Consider the following 17948-nt stretch of genomic DNA (forward strand, 5'->3'; position numbering starts at 1 on the left):
ATGGTGACCAACAGGCCCAGGCACAGGTGTCCATGGGCCAGACTCTCTGGCCCCTGCCCATCACAGATGCCATTTCAGCACCAGGCCCAGGGGCTCCTGCGGTCCCCTGATTCCAACGTCCTGTACTCCTGGAAGACCACATTCCCCCCAACGAGATGCCCACCCGGACGGGCTCCTCCTCCCTCCGCCGCAGTCCTGATGCTGCTGTGGAAAACACCAGAACCTCACTTCAGGGCCACCCAAGGGAAGAGTGGCCCTGGCTGACCTCACTGCCAGTCCCTGTGTGTGCGGGTCCTCCGCTGGGATGGGGCCACCCTCACCCCACCCTCTGCCAGGCAAACCCTGCTGGGCCCCACCCTACCTTGGCACCCAGAGAGGGACCTTGCGGGAAGACCCACGAGGGGCAGGAAAGCTCCCTGCGGCTGCCCACACTGGTCATGGTGGCCTCTGCAACCAGGGCCATGTGGCTGGGCCCCCCTGGACCTCTAGGGCCTGGGTCCCCTCCAATGAAGCCCCTGCTGCCTCTGAACAGGCCCAGGCTGCCAGGAGGCCACGTCGGATGGACAGAGCTTCTCCAGGGCACTCAATGAGCAGGAGCTGAGTGGACAAGGAGGTGAGCGGAGACGGGAGCTGGGAGTGGGCGAAGCTGAGACAGCAGCGTCAGCTTCTGGGTCCCTGGGGCCTCGGGCCAGGGCTGCAGCGGCCCCAGCCTGGGGAGGGCTCCCGTCCTGTGGGAGAAGGCCTCCCCTCACTGTGCCCTCACCAGCTGAGAGGGGTGTCTGCTTCCTCCTCGAAAGAGCCTCTCGTCCATCACAAGGGCTCACCTGGCCACTCCCAAGGCCACCCCTGGCCCCCACCTTGGGGTCAGAGTACCCACTCCTGGTACCCACACTGAGTGGGTGCCCACCTAGGAGTATGGGGACACAGTTCAGTCCCCTGCAGATGCCGACACCAGCCTCCCTTTCTGAAGCCCTCTGGCCCTGGGCCCCGCCCCTCCTAAGACGCTCCCAACCCTGCCCCTGTCCCAGCCCCTGTCCCTGCCCCATGACAGAGAGGCCCTGAGCCTCCTGCATGGGGTCTGCAGCCCCAATGGGAAGGAGCACTGTCATGGCAATGTCCCTTGGCTCCTGAAGGGGTCTGAGGTGCCTGTGATACCGACAGCCTTGGTCACTGGGGACTCCTCACCAGCCACCAGGAAAAGGGCTGGAAGTGCTTCCAGGCCAGAGGCTGTAGAGGGCTCCATCCGCAGCCCTGGGCTAGCCTTCTTCCTGCCCCGAGGGAGTCCTGAGAGGTGCGACCGCCCCAGAGGTCATTCAGGGGCACCCTCCCGGACACGCTGGTGCCCCTTTCTCTGCTCCTTCAGCATCTCTGGTGGCCCTGGGCAGGACAGTGGGCTCCATGGTGCCAGCCCCATGCACCATAGGGTGGCACAGCATGGATACGGGTGGAGGGGCCTACTGTCCCCCGGACTCTCCTGGGGGGCAACCATGTGCCAGCAGGGTAGATATGGCACTGGAGCCCACTCCACCCCTGACTCCCCGGAGAAGGGCCAGAGTGGGGGACAGGATGGCCCTCCAATGTCCAGGGCATGGGCATGTGCAGTGCTGAGGGTTCCAGGGCCCGGGAGCCTGGTCTGAGGGAAGCCCGGCTACTGAAAGCCAGGGCGGGGTTTGCTAGGGTAGGCAGGACAGCCCAGGCTGCAGGGCCAGCCGACCTGGACACAGGTGGCCCCCGGGCAGCTCCCAGGGTGTGTCTCAGCCATGGGGGACACTTGAGGACGGGGCCAAAGGCAGAGAGGCCAGCCTGAACTCAGGTGCCCACCTGGCCCTGACGGGTCAGCTCAGTGGGCAGGAGGGGAGTGAGCTCACGGTGCCCAGGTTGTGCATTACCTGCCCTGCCCGCTGGGTCTACAGAGGCCCAGCCCAGGTGTGGCGCAGGCCCCAGGCTCCAGGGCTCAGGGCCCCGGGGCTCACTGCTGGGTGGAGGGGGCTTCTGTGAGCCCTCCCTCCAGGTGCGGAAGGTTGGGCTCCCCTCCAGGTGGCTGGGGTCCCTGTGCCAGGTCTCCTAGGTGGCTGGGGGGTCCCTCAGGAGGCAGAGACTGCCACCTTCTGGTCTAGCTGGAGGGGGCTGCTTCTGCACCAAGGTCTCCCCAGACCGCTAGGGCTCCCAGAGACAGTTGCCCAGGTAAGCCGAGGCGCCAAGCAGGGGCAGTGACCAGGGAAGAGTGAGCGGTGCAGGAAGGGGGAGCAGAACCAGGGGTGGGGGGAGGAGGAGCTAAGGGAGCCGCCCGGAGTCTGGCCCAGTTCAGGGCTCAGGGGCCGATGGGCAGAGCCCTTCTCCAGACCGACTCGGATGGGCAAATCTAGGCTTTCAGATAAAATGCACATTTTAGAAACATTTTAGGGTTATAAGGTGTGGAAAGGCTGGCCTGGTGACGCACACCTGTAGTACCAGCTACTCGGGAGGATCACAAGTTCAAGGTCAGCCTCAGCAACTTACTGAGAGTCTATCTCAAAATCAAAAGTGCTGGGGTGTAGCTCAGTGGGAAGAGCTTCCCTAGCTGGGTAAATCACTGGGTTCGATTCTCAGCATCATGTAAAAATAAATAAAATAAAGTCATTGTGTCCATCTGCAACTAAAAAAAAAATTCAAAAAAAATCCAATTGTAGCCATTTGGAGATCCAGTTGCAGCCAATTAAATCAGACCCCCTTCCTTTGCCCGCCCCAATTTAAAATTAGCCAATCACAGTAGACTGTAACCTGGGGCTTCTGCTGCGGGGCCAGGGGCAGCGCTAAGTCGGAGGGAAGAGCAGGCCAACCACCTGCCCAGGTGTGCTTGCTAGCCAGGCTCCAAAGCCGCCCACTTCCCAGCGTGTGTGACTTCTTGCAGCCACCGGTACTTCTAAGAGTCACACCTCACCTTCCTGATGAAGGACTCTCGTGACGTACAGGAATTCTTCTCCTCTTCTTCCTCCCTAACTTGAAGAGTCAACCTTTTGTTTATCTCCGTCAGGATCCCAATACTTCCCAGTTTATTTTGTTGCTCGACAACAGCTTTGGCCACTGGGTCCCTTTAGGATAGATCCTATGACAAAACCATTTTAATAAATCAATTAATTCATAGAAAAAGGAAGAGGATAGGGAAAAGGGGGTCCTGTGTGCACACTGAATACCTTAAAGATAAAGGCCGGGGGCAGGAGAGTGGGGCTCTGCTGGGGACAAAGCAGTCGGCCACCCCCTTGGCCCTGACCCATTTCACACCTGGGCCTCCACCTGGAGCAGCTTGGTGGGCACACAGCCCCTGCCCTACAGACCCAGCTGGACATTCCAGAGGACCAGTGCTCCAGAGGGTGTGCAGGGAAGGACGAGGGCTCCAGCGCCCGAGGGAGGGCAGGGGATCACAGCGGTGCCCTCTGCCAGCTTGCCAACACAGATCTGCTCCACCCGCTTCCAGAACATGGAGGACTTCCTTGCTCCCCCCACACAGAGGTCACCTCGTGTCTAGGAAGACCCCACGTTACCTGAGGTGGAAGGGGGACCCACCCATCCAGGATGGGGCACCGCAGCCTTGGAGCACCCAGCAGCGGCCCAGGGGTTCACGCCAGCTCCAACCCCATGGGGTGGTTTCACAGACTGCATTACATCACGAGGAGGGTCTCTTTGGCCCCCAAGGCCCACTGAGTGGCCGACATAGGCCCCTCTGCCCCATTCATGGGTCACACCATTTTGTGAGGGTCGTCACTGACTCGTGTTTTACAAAGGGGCCCCGTGTGGGTGTCGGTGATGCGCAGTCCTCCTGGGTAGCTCCAGATAGCCCTTCTGCCTGCCCATCATGCCCTGGAGGCTTGAAAATCGGATTTCCTGAGGACCTTGGTTAGATCCTGCCTGTCTCCCAATTCCTCCAGGCCTCTGTCCCCAGGCAGGACTCCTGGGCGCAGCTCCCTCCTACACACACACTCTGCTGGGTCCCCTGGCTGCCCATGACTTCCCAGTCTCCCGTGGTGCCTCGTGGCCCCAGCAGGAACAGGGCCACGCCCGCCCGGGAGGCCTCAGCTATCAGCAGATGCAAAGTCTGGGCCAGGCCTGGGGAGCAGGGGTGGGGGCCCTGCACTTCCTGCCTGTCCTTCACCCAGGGCACCCAGCCGCCCAGCTTATGGGTGTTTTGACAGACGGGCGGATGCACCTACGTCCTGGGCGGGCAGCTGTGGTGCAAGGCCCTGCCTGGCAGGAAACCACGCAGAGGAGCCGAGGAGAGGAGAGGAGAGGGGCGGCCACCATGGGGCCCGGGAGGCGAGTCAGGGTCGCCAAGTGCCAGATGCTGGTCACCTGCTTCTTTGTCTTGGTAACAGGCGGGGTTGGCAGGAGGGTGGGGGTGGCAGGGTGGCCCAGGCCTACACGCGCACGCACACTTACACCCGCCAGCCCTGCCGCCCGAGTCTGCCTCGGCACACTGGCGCTGGAACCCTGGGGGGCACTCCTGACATCTGGATAGGAGGCCCCTGTGGACAGTGTCCATCCTCCTGAGGGACAGTGCAGGGCCGAGATGAGCCTGGGTTGGACCCAGGGCCCTGGGTGGCCTGGGCCTGGGGTGGACGGGCTACGCCAGGGAAGGGTACTGGCCACCTGGGCTCCAGGGCTCTCAGGCCTCCTCCTGCTCTGAGAAGAGGGCTCTTCCTGGGCTGGGGAGGGGTCAGGGCTCTGCAGACGGATTGACCCAAGGTCTGGGTCCTGGGGAAACTGTGCCATGAGTGTGTGTGTCAAGGCGTGTGTGACGGTGTCTGGGTGGAGGCTTCTGAGACCACCCCAGAGACACCCCACGGTCCTCAAGTTCAGACATCTCCTGTGAGGCCAGAAACCAAGGGTCTGGGGTTAGACCCTGCCCTGTAGGGCCTCAGGCTCCCCGCCCCGGGACAGCTGCCACTGCCCCAGGCTCAGCCTGCCCACCCCCAGCTGCTGAGCCTCTCGATGGCCACTGCAACGGCTCTCCTTCACCTCGAGGACCGCTTCGCTGTGGTCAGGCGTGCATCCCTGGACAGCAACCCGTGGGAGGCCGTGCACCGCTGGGGTGAGTGAGGTCAGAGCCGCCACAGGGCACAGGGGAAGCAGGCTGCTGGTGAAGGGCCCTGGGGACGAGGGTCCAGCTCCCCAGCCCCAGCCCGTCCAGAGGAGCTGGCTTGGGGCAGGAACCAGGGGTCAGGGGCTGGAAGGAGCATCCCTGGTGTCCTGGACCGTGGCTGGGATTCCTGCCCTCATCTCCCACCCCACAGGTGTGTGGGGACAGTGTGGTGTCCCTGGCAGTGACGGGACAGAGGTCCCTGCTGTTGGAGCTCAGTCCACACCAGGGGCTGCCTGGAGCTGGACTTGGAGGGTCTTGTGGGATGCAGCAGCGGAATATCAGTGTTCAGAGGGCAGAGGACACTGAGGAAGGGCCAGCGCCTGCGGGTGGCCCCCTTCCACCAGAGCGAGGCGCCTGCTTCAGGGAGGGCATGTCCCAGCAGAAGCATAAGGGGCTCAGGAGGGCGGCTGCCCCGCGGGCCAGGGTGGGGGACACAGGCCATGAGTGTGTGCCTGCAGGTCCAGGTCTCCTGCTCCCTCGGCCCCAGCCACCCTGGAGCAGGAAGCCTGGGGCCTGGGTCTGGGCTGATAAGGCCACAGCCTCACAGGGCCACCTGTCACTGGGGCATGGTGGCAGCTTCAAGATAGCCCCTGAAGCCGGGAGAGGAGGGGAGCAGTGCCCGCCCCAGGCCCCACTTGCTCCCTCGCCCCCCTGGCCTTGGGAGGAAGGAGGTCACTGGGCAGTGGGAGGCACATCCCTGTCTGATGGGGAAGTGTGGCCTCCCCAGAGGTCCAGCCCACCCCCAGGACCCCCGACTTGGAGGCAGGCCCAGGCTCTGTGCCTCAGGCCCACCCCAGGCCACCCCACCCTCCCCTCTCTCGCACCCAGTCTTCTCCCTGGGGATCAGCCTGGCGGGCCTGCTGAGCCTGGGAGCCGCCCTGAGTGCCGCAGCCACCGTGAGAGAGGCGCCAGGCCTCCTGGCCACGGTGAGTTCTCGGTGACCTTGGACTCCCCCGCCCCCAGACGGGGCCAGGATGGGGAGGTGGTCAGCCCAGGGAGCACCCTGAAATGTTCAAGCAGAAGCTGGTGTTGGCCGGCCAGTGCACTGCCCAGGGCCTGCTTCACTCGTCCTCCTCACACCCAGCAGCAGAGCCCTGAGGGTGGAGCCGGCCCTGGAGCCTGGAGCCGTCCCCTAAGGACCTGGTTCTGTGACCCAGAGGACTCTGGGGCCAGGATTTGGGGGATTCCATTTCCTCTCAGGAGGAGACTGGGCAGGGCCAGGCAGAACCTTTGCCAAGCTCTCTTCTTCCCTCCCTCCCAGCCACCAGAGGGGTCTCCCTGGCCCCCAGGTCTCACAGGCCCTGGACCTCAACCTGGTAGAAGTGGCCCCTTGTTGCTCCCAAATCTGTTTCTCCATGTGGGCCCCATCCTGGTCCCCACCAGTCCTAATGACCACCCCAGAACACCTGCCCGTGACCCCCCCATGGCCACCTTTCCTTCCCTGCTCACCTGAGCGGGGGAAGCTCCTCTCTGGTGCTCTGCCTCTTACTGGTCACTCCATTCCAGCCCTGAGGTCACCCCTTTCCCACCTCCACCTCTGCGTGGGGAGACCCCTGCCCCCGAAGGCAGGCCTCGCCTGGCCCTGCCTGTGAGTGGCTGGTGGGTGGCCTGTGCTGGGACCTCACAGGGGCTCCCTGAGAACAGAGCCTCCGGTCTGCAGGGCCAGCGGGTCTCAGCCTGGCCCTGGGCTCAGTGCCTGCCTGATGAGGACCCCAGGTCTGCAAACGTCTCCTAGCACAGGGACGGCTGGGGCGGCTGAGCAGCTCCAACCTCACCAGGATTCCCACTCTGGGGACACAGACGTAGGGCAGGAACAGCACTGGCCACGAGTGGGCACTGAAACCAGGCCTGTCAGCCTGGTGTGGGGGCTGAGAGGGAGGCCCCAGTGAGCGGGTGACAGGGCTGGTGGAGGTGCTCCCTGAGGGTGTGCCGGGGGATGCCCCAGAGGGACGACAGGTCTGGCAGCCCAGAGAGACCAAGAGGGCTGCCCAGAGAGGCCTGGCACCAGGGCTGCGTGTCAGACACCAGGGGGCGCTGTGGAGCTGGGCTTGAGGCCACAGATGGCAGGCGGCAGAGGGCAGCAGGTGGCCACAGGCTCCAGTCTGCACCCTCATTGGCCTGCGCTGCCTGGTCCTACCGTGGACTTCCCGGGTTCCCCAGCTGATCTGTGGCCAAGGAGGCCCAGGATGCCCTGGGGATCTCAATTCTGCCTCACTGGGGCTCCCTGAGAACAGAGCCTCCGGTCTGCAGGGCCAGGGGGTTCTCAGCCTGGCCCTGGGCTCAGTGCCTGCCTGATGAGGACCCCAGATCTGCAAATGTCTCCTAGCACAGGGACAGTCACTCCTGCAGGGACTCACACTCTGGGTGGTCCCCAAGGGAGCAGAGCAGCTGCAGCCAGACTCAGGGCCTGACAGGCCTTATGTGGGTAGCCTTGCAGGCGCAGCTGGGACCCCCAGCTGCATACCTGCGCAGGACTGGGGTCCACGCCACTCCAGGCCCAGTGGGGGCTCCCAGACACACTCCTGAACCCCTGCACCCTGGGCCCCAGCGCGGACAGTGAGCCCAGAAGGCCACCACAGGGACACTTGAGACCCTGTGGCCTGCCCTCACCTGCCCCGGTCACCACGCAGGCCTGGCTGTGTGCGCACTCTACCTGGCGTGTCTGAAAGGGCATGTGACAAGGCGGGGAGGGGACAGCAAGTGGAAGATTCCCCCCCCCCCCATGTGGTGCCTGGCTGCCCCTCCCTGCCCCTTCCTGCCCACCCCCTTCAGCCTTTGCACAGGAAATGAAGGAGTAACTTAAGCCAGAAGCTCAGCCGCCCCTCAGCCCAGAGGAAGCGATTCAAGTTGTTTACGAGTTTGTTTTCATTTTGAGCGGACGCCTGGCCTGCCCAGCATCCTCTGCCCTGTGGACGCTCGGGAGGTCCATCCACTGCCCAAGACCCTCTCCGCAGAGAGAGAGCAGCGAGGGGCGGGCCGTGGGTGCTCTTTCTCCTGAGAATGGAATGTTTTCTGGAAAATGCTGGTCTCTGAGCTGGCTCGTGGCCTCGAGGCTGGGAGACAGTGTTGAGCGATGGCTTCCAGATGGGGAGGACAGCCCTCAGCCAGGCCCCGGGGAGGGGAGGAGGAGGAGGAGGAGGAGGGTGAAGAGGAGGGTGAAGAAGAGGGCCAGGGAGAACAGGAGGGAGAAGAGGATGAAGAAAAAGAGCAGGAGAGGAGGAGAAAGGATGGGGCAGAAGACGGAGGAGGGGAGAGGATGCTACCCAGGTCAGGGCTGACCCCAGCAGGCACAGGGCACGTGGAGAAGAGGGCTCCCCACTCCCGCGGAGCCTGCACCCACATTGGGGGAACCAGTGAGGCTGTGTCCGTGCCATCCTGGCAAATGTCTGGGGCCCCTCTGCATCTGCAGGCGTCCTACCCGCATGACTCCGGGGCTGGGACAGCCTGCCACAGCAGTCCCAGGCTGCAGAGAGTCCCCGGGGAGAGCATGTTGGCCCAGCCACACACTGGCATTGCTGCGGGGTGGCAGGGGACTGACGAGAGAAGAGCTGAACACTGTGGACAGAGCCTGGATCACGGTGCCAGGAGGACATTTGGTGGAGACCCAGGTCCTGTGTCACCAGATGGGTCTCTGGTGGGGAGTGTCCCCAGGGCTCTCAGTCTGAAAGGAACCTCTGACACTGTCCCCAAAGTGGGGAGGGCTCATGTGCAGTTTCAGGGGAGAGGTCCACAATGTCCATCAGCTTCTTCAACAGGGAGGGTCTCAAAAGTCTGGACCCTGAAAGAAAGGAGGGTCGTGTGGGGGGAGCTGGTGAGCAGCGGGGGGTGCCCCACACCTCTAGAGCCCGGGGAGATAGCTGGCCGTGGTCCTGGGACAAGCCGGGGCGTGGAGGAAGTGTTGGCATCTCACCCCGAGGGGAGGGTGGCCACCGCACCCCAGGTGTGCCTCCCCTCCCTGTCCCCAGCTCCTTCCACCCAGAGGACTGGCTCCCCAGGCTGCAGACTGTGTCCGGGGCCAGACCAGCAGTGAGGTGGGCTGCACCATTCTGCACCAGGCGTGTTTCTGAAAACAAAGCAGAGCAACCTTCTGGCACCCACCCACTCCCAGGGCTGGGAGCCACTTCCCTTCCTGAGGAGGGGCTCCGTTTCCCTGGGGGAGTCCTGGGGCAGGAGGCTCTGCCTGGCCCTCCTGGGTGTGGACAGGGTCTCGCCACCCCAGGGATGGGCTGCCCCTCCTGGGGCGGGCAGTGTGGTACTGTGATCGACAGGCCCTCTAGAGCCAGCAGGGAGTAGTGACGGGAAAGGGACCCACCAGCGAGTCTCCCGTGGTCCTAAGTCTCCCCTTTCGGCAAGGAGGATTGGGGCTCAAACCCATACCTCAAACGGTTCTGGGGGCACACACCAGTAATCTTGGAGATTTGGGAGGCTGAGGCAGGAGGATCACATGTCCAAGGCCAGTCTCAATAACTTAGCGAGGCCCTATCTCAAAATATAAAATAAAACTGGCTGAGGATGCAGTTCAGTGGTAGAGCCTCCTGGTTTCACACCCCGGGACCACAAAACCAAACCGCTCACCTCCGTCTAGGGAGCAGCCTCTCTGCACACCAGCTGCCAGCCTACCCAGGCCACCAGCCTGCACACAGTGACCAGGCCCCTTTGTTCCCAGGGCTTCCTGTGCTTCGCCCTGGTGTTCTGCAGCCTGGTGCAGGTGGCCTACTGGAGGTTCCACAACCCCACCCAGGTGAGTGCCTGCCGTCCCACCTGCAGCTGAGGGCTGGGAGCGCACCCAGTGTGTGGTGGGGAAGGGGCCCACTGGCTGACTGTTCCTGCCTCTGTGCCGGGGCAGGTGGTCTCCTCCTGGGCTAGGGGCAGCAGCTCCCTGGGGAGGAGGGGAGAGCTCTGCCCCTCCCTTGTCCCTCTGCAGACACCCCAGGCCCTAGAAGATGCAACTGGGGGAGGTGGGTGAGAGACGGACTGGAGGGGTGGTACATTCCAGGAAATGCACAGCATGGGCTGGGGATGTGGCCGCCTGGTAGAGGGCTTGCCCCGAAAATGCACCAAGAGGGACTTGGATCTGACTCAGACCTGGAGGCAGGGATGATAGCGTGTAGGAGGGGCTGGAGGACAGTGGTGGGCAAGTCCTGGCCTCATGGGCAGCACAGCTGCTGTCCTGTTCTGGACACTGACCTGCCCAGTGGCCCAGGGGTAGGGTCCAATGGCATCCTGGCTGAAAACCAGTAGGTTGGAGAGGAGGGAAGGCCCCTTGTGCCCCAGCGGGCCCTGGAGAGCCCAGAGCAGGCAGGCCCAGGGGCAGGCCTGGAGCCTGGGGCTGGTGCCTAGCTCCACACAGGGCAAGAAAGCCCAGGGGCTAAGGAGGTGACTCCTGGGGTCCTCAAGGACCCTCAGTTACCCAGTCCTGACGCACACAATCCCCAGTAGACATGCAAGATACTAGGCTCGCGGCCATGGCTGTAGCAGGAGATCCTCTGGAGGCCTCTGAGTGGCCAGTCACAGCTTTGCAGATGGAGGGCCTGCCCTCTGGGGTCACCTGGGCATGCTCAGACGGAGGGGTCCAGGCTCTTGGCCCAGAGTTGAGGCCTCTTCTCTCTTCCTTGCCCAAAGTTCTCACCCAAGTGCCCACCCCTGAGACCAGAGAGAGGTAAATCCATTTCCACTGGCCCAGAAGGATCTGGAGGGGGCAGAGCCCCTGACAGCTGAGGTTCTGGGCAGGAGGATCCAGCAGTACAGCTGGAGGAGAGCAGGACCAGGCCAGCATTTGGGCATCACGTTTCCTGTCCACTGAGGAAGGAGCAGTCTGGCCAGTTGGAGGTCTGGACCACAACTTGGGTGGCCTGGTCCAGGCAGCTGCCAAGTACCCTGGGCTGGCTGGGGCTCTGAGCCCAGGACTCACCGTTCAAGAGAGAGGGGTCCTCCAGGGCCCACCAGACAGAGGCCAGCTGGGACGTGCTGGTCAGGTCCTGACAGAGGCCTAGTGGGTGAGGAAGGCCAGAAGACAGAGCTGTCGACACTGCTAAGGCTGAGGTGGGCGCCAGGGTCCAGCCAGGCCAGTCACCCCGTCCCCCTGCACCTCCCCAGAGGGCCCCCTAAGATGTGCTGAAGCCAGTAGCGTCTCAAGATGGCTACCAGGTCCACTGCAGCTGGCAGGCCTGAGGACAGGAGGAAAGCCCAGGCCCGGCCAGGGCTGAGAGTGGGGTGCCCTTTCTATGCCCCACTCCAAGGAGCCCCTACTCAGGGGGTCCCCAGATGCCACTTCCCAGGCACCAGCAGGCAACTGGAGGCTGGGGAGGGCAGCGATGCAGACCAGGCCGTGGGGCGAAGAGGCTGCTGGTCACGGCTGTGGCCTCATGGCCACTGCTCAGCAACCTCCTGCTGTCCCCAGAAGTCTGTGGGGAAGATGGATGGCCCAGCTCCCTTTAAGATTTCCTGCTGAGACTGAGCCCAGGAGTAGGAGGAGCATCCTCAGGGTGGGCAAGTCCCGTCCCCGAATGCTCTGAGCTGGGCCTTCAGGGAAGATTCTCAGACCCTCTGCAGCTCCTCATGGGATCTCCTACCTGGCCCCAGGACCTATTGGTGCCACCCTGGGCCATTGAGGGGGTAGGATACCCTGGCAGGTATCTGGGAAGACCCTGTCTTGGGGGTGAGCCCCGGGGTCCGTCCCAGACCCTAACCCTCAGTCCGCAGCACCGTGAAGTGCAAGATCTGATGCACGTGAGCACCGTAGCTCAGTCCCCTGGCCAGGACGGCTGCTCCCTGGACAGCTGCAGATGAGGCTCAGAGCCCCAGCATCCACCCCTGGTTTTCCCCTGAGCAACATGGGCCTGGGCCGTACAGAGTCCCCTGAACCCCAAAACTGAACCAGCCCTGCAGAGAGGGTCCAGCCTGGCCTTCCAGGGCCCCTGGAGCCAGGGAGTGGGGTCTGGGGCAGGGGATCCTGCCCCAGAGCACCCTCCCTTGGTCAGAGAGACACCTGCCAGGCCAAGTAAGTCCCTCGGCCCACAGAGGCATTATTTACTGCCCTGCAGGAACAGGGAGAGCTGGTCCTAGGAGCGTGGGGTCCTCTCTAGGCCACCATGGGCTGGCAGGGGAGATAAAGTCATTGCAGTTCGGAAGGAGGACCTGGCCCCCCAGATCAGCTCCACAAGGCCCCTCCCCCTCCCCAGGTCCTCCTCCCACGAGGACACAGTGGCCCAGCAGGGCTCAGCTCCCGTGCACACGCCAGGAGACTGAAGCCCAGAGAGAGTCCTGGCCCAGATTTGCAGTGACTGAGGCCACTTGGCACCCGCGCCCTGGGGGTGGGGGAGGACGGAGCCGTGTTGGGGATGACTCATGAGGATGTCTGACTTTTGTTAGCCATCAGTGCAGAGAGATTAATCTGTGCCAGGAGCAGTGTTGGGCTCAGAAGTTCTGTCTGGCACCGAAGGGATCTGGGCTGGGGCAGGGCCAGCTGAGCTCCAGTGCCAGCCTGCCCACATGCCCACCCAGACCTGCAGTCTGTTGATGGGGCCTGCTGTGGGGACCAGGCCCCAGAGAAACCAGGGCTGTGAGGTAGTCCCCTTCCTTTCTGTCGGGCAGGCACACGTGGCCAGAGCGGACACTGGTCCTCGCTCACCCTGGCCCTCCAGGTGAGTCCAGCTGTCTGCATGGCCTGGAGTGGAAGGGAAGACTCAGGGCCTCCAAGACAGGAGGAGGCATCGGGGGGCCTGCCTTGGGCCAGGAGACCAGGGACCGTCAGGGATGCCTTCCTGGAATAGGTGGGGCTCCATCTTGCTTCAGGGGGGATACTTGTCAAGAAGAGGGCATTTGGGGCAGGGCACGGGAAGAGGCAGCAAAGCCACCCTCGGGACAGCAGAGGCACGGAGGTCTAGGGACGTTGGGTGAGGAGGGAAGCCAGCCAGCCTGGTCCACACCAGCCTCTGCCCCAAGTGGCCTCGTCCTCCTGGGGTGGAACCTGGGTGCCCAAGCATCCCTGCTCAGAGGCCTGATGTGGAGCCCAGTGCCCAGGATTCTGCATGGCTCTGGAGAGAGACCTGCCAGCACCTTTGGGGGCTGAGACCTGGCCCCAGGCCTCTCCTGAGACTCCTTGCTGGCCCCATTCCTTGCACATGCCCAGACCACAGAGAAGGTGGACACTTCCCTTGGCCACACTCCCCAGGGCCACAGCTGAGGGACATAGCCTCTGCTTTATCCCTCAGGCCCCCCTGGGGGAGTAGGAGGCCACATGGCAGGCCATCCTGGGGAAAGAGGCCCACAACTGAAGTCCAGGACCCCTGTGACCGGTGCCCAGAGCCTCTGGAGCTCCCCCGGGAGGGGGGAATTGTGGGGCACTGGGCCCTGCCTGGCCTCCAGGGCTTCACGGGAGCTCCCCTGGGCCCAGGCTTTCCCGTGGTGCTCTTGGTGCAGGTGGAGGATGCCATGCTGGACACCTACGACCTGGTGTATGATCAGGCGGTGAGGAGCCCGTCCAGCATCCAGTGGCCGGAGCTGGCTGCCATCCAGGACACGGTGAGTCGGGGCAGGGCCTTCCCTTTGCCAGCATGCCACAGGTGGTCAACCTCAGTGTGCTACACAGAATGGGCACTGGACACCCTCCCGAGTCAGCCATCCTGGGCCAGCCCTGGGGGTTCCCAGGACACAGGCCATGGCTGCCCACTTTCAGGTAGAGGATAAGAGCTCCAGTCCTCTCCCCCGGACGGGTGCCCACAGAATCTTGGGCCAGACACAAAGTGAAAAGGCAGGTCCTGTTCAGACACGGTTAAGGATTTCCAGACGGTGAGGACAGAGTGTTAGAGCAAGTGGGCGCTCCGTCTGCCACAGCACCGTGGCCCCACAGCGAGGGTTACTGGCCCCCAAGTTACAGGGAAGGCCTCCCCCTGGCTAGGCCCAGGCTGCCAGTGGCTGTGCCCCAGCAGAAGCAGCTGTGACCCAGGAAGCCCTGCCTCTAGGGGCCAGTTCTGCAGGACCCACCTAGGTCATTTGTCCATGGGTGCCTCAGTCTCCCCACCATCCTGACCACTGCCCACAGCTCCCTGCATCTGTCTTACAGTTTCTGTGCTGTGGAAAGAGGTCCCCTTTCCAGCTTCTGGGGAGCAGGGAAGCCGACCCGTGTCGGGGCAAGGAGGCAGCGAGAGAGGTAAGGAGTAGGCAGAGCCTCCTGGCCAAGCAGGACGCAGGCCTCGGGCAGAGCCCCACGGACCTCCTGACCTGGTTTTCCCACACCCACGGAGCCTTCGTGGAAGGGCCTAGGGAAGGGTCCCCTGGGAGGGGGGGCAGCAGGGGGCTACTGTGCCAGAAGCTCACGGCAGCCAGCTTGACCCTGGCCTCAGCCAAGGCCCCTTGTGTCAGCTGGACACCAGGCACGGGCTCCACTCACTCCTTCACACAGCTCCCAGCTTGGTGCTCCCCCGGGCTAGGTGGACCCAGCCTCAGAAACTTCTAGAAGCTTACAGAAAAGGTCTCTGTGCCGGAACCCAGAGAGGGTATCGGGTCTGGCTGGGGGAAGCAGCAGGAAGGGCATTCCAGGAGGACGGCTGAGCTGAGGGCAGCCCTGGCCAGGCCGTGGCCCTTCCTGCTGGCCTGGACTGGGACTCCGCCCGCCCTCCCTTCTCCCCTGCTGCGACGCCCCACTGTCCTGGAAATAGACTGGCCCTATCTCCTGTGGATGTGCCTGGCGACCCTCCAAGAAACAGAGGAGGGTGGGAAATGGCTTGAGGCCCAGAAGTCCACTGCGCCCCCACCCCCAGGGCCAGTGTGCTGGGAGGGACTGAGCCGGGGAGCCCTTCCACCCAAGGGCAGTCCACAGGACCCACTGCAAAACACAGGCTGGGGCCTGGCTGTAATGCCCCCCGGGGGAAGCAGGGGCCAGCAGGGGCAGGCTGGTGTGGGCCAGGAGGACGCCTGCTGGCAGGAGGGTGGGACAACACCGTGTGGCTCCTGGGTCCTTTGTCCCTCTGGGAACTGGAATCCCAGAATCAAAGGCAAGTTGGGGCCCAGCGAAGAATGAAGGGACTTTTGTTCTTGTCCAGGAGAAAGAGAAGCAGGAGGTGGACTCTCAGCTTCGGCCCTGGGGGCCGGGTCACGGTGAAGGCGTGAGCCGGTGACTGAGTGGGAAGTGCCCGTGTCCTTTAATGTCAGGAAGCCAGAGGCCACTTTGGCAGCTGCCTTAGAGCCCACAGTTCTTGGCCAGCACATCTGGAGGGAACGCCTGGCCTCCTGGCCTCCTGGTCAGGGCAGGCAGAGATTCGGGGGTCACCCAGGCAGCATGAGACCAGCACGGGCAGATGCCACCCTGCCATGACACCACCTCCCTTCTGGGGAGGACCTCGGTGGGTGCTGCGCCCTGTGCTCAGTGAGGGGAGGACAGCACAGGGCAGCAAGGGAAGCCCCTCACCCCTCCGTGGGCTGCTCCTCTGTCCTCCCTATGAGCTCTAGACACTGAGGTGCCATGCTGCCCTTGGCCACCTGCAGGAGCTGGACACGTGGCCAGTACAGGAGCCCAGGGCAGCTTGGCCAGGCACGGCGGTCCCTGGGGCCCCACAGCAGCCAGCCTGTGATCCTTGGTTTTGCCGGCCCTTGCTGCCTCATCCAGGGCTCTGGGTGATTCTCCCCAGGAAGGTGGTGCACCCCAAGTTCCCACAACCTGACTTTGACAGGGTAGGGTCCTGCCTCTCCGGGGCTCCTCCGAGGCTGGTCATGCTGGGCAGGGAGGTCTGGCCAGGGTGGGCACCATGTACGCTGCGCCCTGCCTAGGACTGTCTGCAGAGCATCAGGAGCTTCCTGAAGACACCGCAGAACGTTGCCTTCATGCTAACCAGCACCGGCCTGGCCCTCATGGTACCCGCCCCCGCTCGATGCCCCTTCCCCATCCCTCCTCTTGCCCTGTGGAGACCCAGACATGGCCCTGGGTCCAGGGGCCACAGAAGGCAGGATGAGGCAGCCTCAGCTGACAGCCTCGGCCAAGACACCCAGCCCTGGGCCACACCAGGGTCCTCAGGGAGGAGCAGCCTCTGATCCAGGAGGTGGCCTTGGGGGTTCAGGGTCTGCCTTGCTCCTTTCCCAGGACACCTGTCCCCTCCCAATGCTGCGAAATCCAGACCCCCCGGGGTTCCCCCCCCCCCCAGTGCTGTGTCCCTGCCGACTCGGGGACATCTGGTTGTCCATCAGGTCTATGCCATGCTGCTCAGCTCCTTCCTCTGCTTTGCCGTCTGCTCCGGCCGTGGCTTGGACCGCAGAGACAAATACACCCTGACTCCACGGTAGGCCCCAGGGTCCACTGGATGCCCTCAAGGGTCCTACAGCCCTGAAGGAGGCCCAAAGGTGTCTGTGTCTGTCTGGGTGGGCTGGGCCCCTGGACCAAGGGCCATGACTGGGTCTCCAGAGGAAGCACTTGGATGGTCAGCTCCACTGGGCGGGGCCAGACCAGTCTACACTCCACACTACCCACCTCCAGTCCCTGCCAAGACCTGGCCTGGCACCTGCTACACATAGACACTGGCACAGAGAGGTGTGTGCTGCCAGGGCCCCCAGGCACAGCCCCAGGCCAGGACCTCTATCAGGACTCCCCATGCGCAATGCCAGGAAGAACCCACGCCCAGAAGCCAGAAGTCCCTCCTGCTCCCGGGTGCTCGGCCACCCTGCCTGCCAGCTCCAGTCACCCCCCCTGCTGGCCCCACTCTGGTCATCTGGGCCCCTCCCTGCCTGGGATCCTGCCTAGCCCCTCCATGTTCTCAGACAGCCTCTTGTCTCCTAAAGAGCCTTCTGGGACAGACTCACAGTGCTCCTAGAATGTTCTAGAACAGCCTCAGTTCTGCTCTAGAATGTTCTACAACAGCCTCACAGTCCCCTCCAGAACATTCTATGTCAGCCTCACGGTCTTCCCTAGAGTGTTCTGGAACAGAGTCACAGTCTCCTCTAGAACATTCTAGAATGGCCTCAACATTCTTTCTGCTTCTTAGAGCCTGTGGCTGCCAGGCCCAGGAACCCAGCCGCTTCACACTCTCCCAGGGTGGACCTGTACCTCGACGCTCCTCTGAAGCAGAGGCTCTTGCTGGCCATCGGGGTCCAAGAGGATGCTTGCATGACCCTCATCGGCTCCAGAGCTAACCCTCTGATTCCACCCTGTCCTGCCACCCATCTGCCCCCAGACGGGAGGCCCCAGCCACAGGCCCCACAGGACCCGTAAGGAAGATGAGCTCCGTCCTTCAGGTGGACAGTATGGGGAAGACCGGCCAGATAAACAGACTCCGTGCAGAGCACAGGGAGCCCAGGGTGGTCCCCTGACGCTGCAGAATGGAATGAGGAGCGAAGAGAGCAAGCAGGGCCGCCCAGGAGGACCAGAGCGCCGGTCAGCACACCACCCAGGGCCTGCCGCTGCTGTCCTAGGCAGAGGCCACCCTCTGGGGTCCCCACAGACCAGACCTGACAAGCAGGCGACGGTGGGACAGAACTCTCGGGCTCTCAGGGAGCCAGCTGGGTGTGGACCTAGGCCCCATCCCCCGGTGCCAACTGCAGCCCGAGATGACGGGGGGGGGGGGGGGGGGGCGCAAAGCTGGTGATCCTGTCAGGTCACAGCCCACTGTCACACAGAGACTTAAACTGCTGCTGCTCTTTCCATTTGCTCCTCTTCCTGCCCTAACAAACGTGGCGGCCCACGGCTCTGAGGTCAGAGTCCAGGTGGGCTGGGTGGGCTCTCCCCTCAGGGTCTCACAGGCCAAGTTCTCCTGGGGACAGGCGGGCGGGGCCCATGGGGGCCACTTTCTGCTCCTTGAGATGCCCCTTCCTCCTCCTGTGGCCACCCTCACTCAACCACAAGGGC

The 17948-nt window shown here is 63.5% G+C and overlaps 1 protein-coding gene across 2 annotated transcripts; it reads left to right on the forward strand.

Moving 5' to 3' along the window:
• The first annotated feature begins 4261 nt into the window (after window positions 1-4261).
• On the forward strand, window positions 4262-17646 carry Tspan32 (tetraspanin 32). Of its 2 annotated transcripts, none has more exons than XM_077797759.1 (9): window positions 4262-4342; window positions 4951-5065; window positions 5945-6042; window positions 9783-9857; window positions 13538-13639; window positions 14181-14267; window positions 15884-15967; window positions 16298-16389; window positions 17278-17646. In XM_077797759.1, exons 1-9 carry the CDS (start codon window positions 4277-4279, stop codon window positions 17411-17413), a joined length of 855 nt encoding a protein of 284 aa, XP_077653885.1. In that variant the 5' UTR covers window positions 4262-4276; the 3' UTR covers window positions 17414-17646. The 2 variants fall into 2 exon arrangements, with proteins under 2 accessions (XP_077653885.1, XP_026267093.2); XM_026411308.2 differs by having other exon boundaries at window positions 17089-17367.
• The last annotated feature ends 302 nt before the right edge of the window (window positions 17647-17948 follow it).

This window comes from Urocitellus parryii, chromosome 4 (genome assembly GCF_045843805.1).
Source record: "Urocitellus parryii isolate mUroPar1 chromosome 4, mUroPar1.hap1, whole genome shotgun sequence".
Classification (NCBI taxonomy): Eukaryota; Metazoa; Chordata; class Mammalia; order Rodentia; family Sciuridae; genus Urocitellus; species Urocitellus parryii.

What these genes read in the sequence shown, in the direction of transcription:
- Tspan32 (XM_026411308.2), top strand. Translation starts at nt 4,277, where the DNA reads ATGGGGCCCGGGAGGCGAGTCAGGGTCGCCAAGTGCCAGATGCTGGTC. An exon ending in GGAGGCCGTGCACCGCTGGG is followed by an intron (nt 5,066 to 5,944) that starts GTGAGTGAGGTC and finishes TCTCGCACCCAG; the next exon opens with TCTTCTCCCTGGGGATCAGC. An exon ending in GGTTCCACAACCCCACCCAG is followed by an intron (nt 9,858 to 13,537) that starts GTGAGTGCCTGC and finishes CTCTTGGTGCAG; the next exon opens with GTGGAGGATGCCATGCTGGA.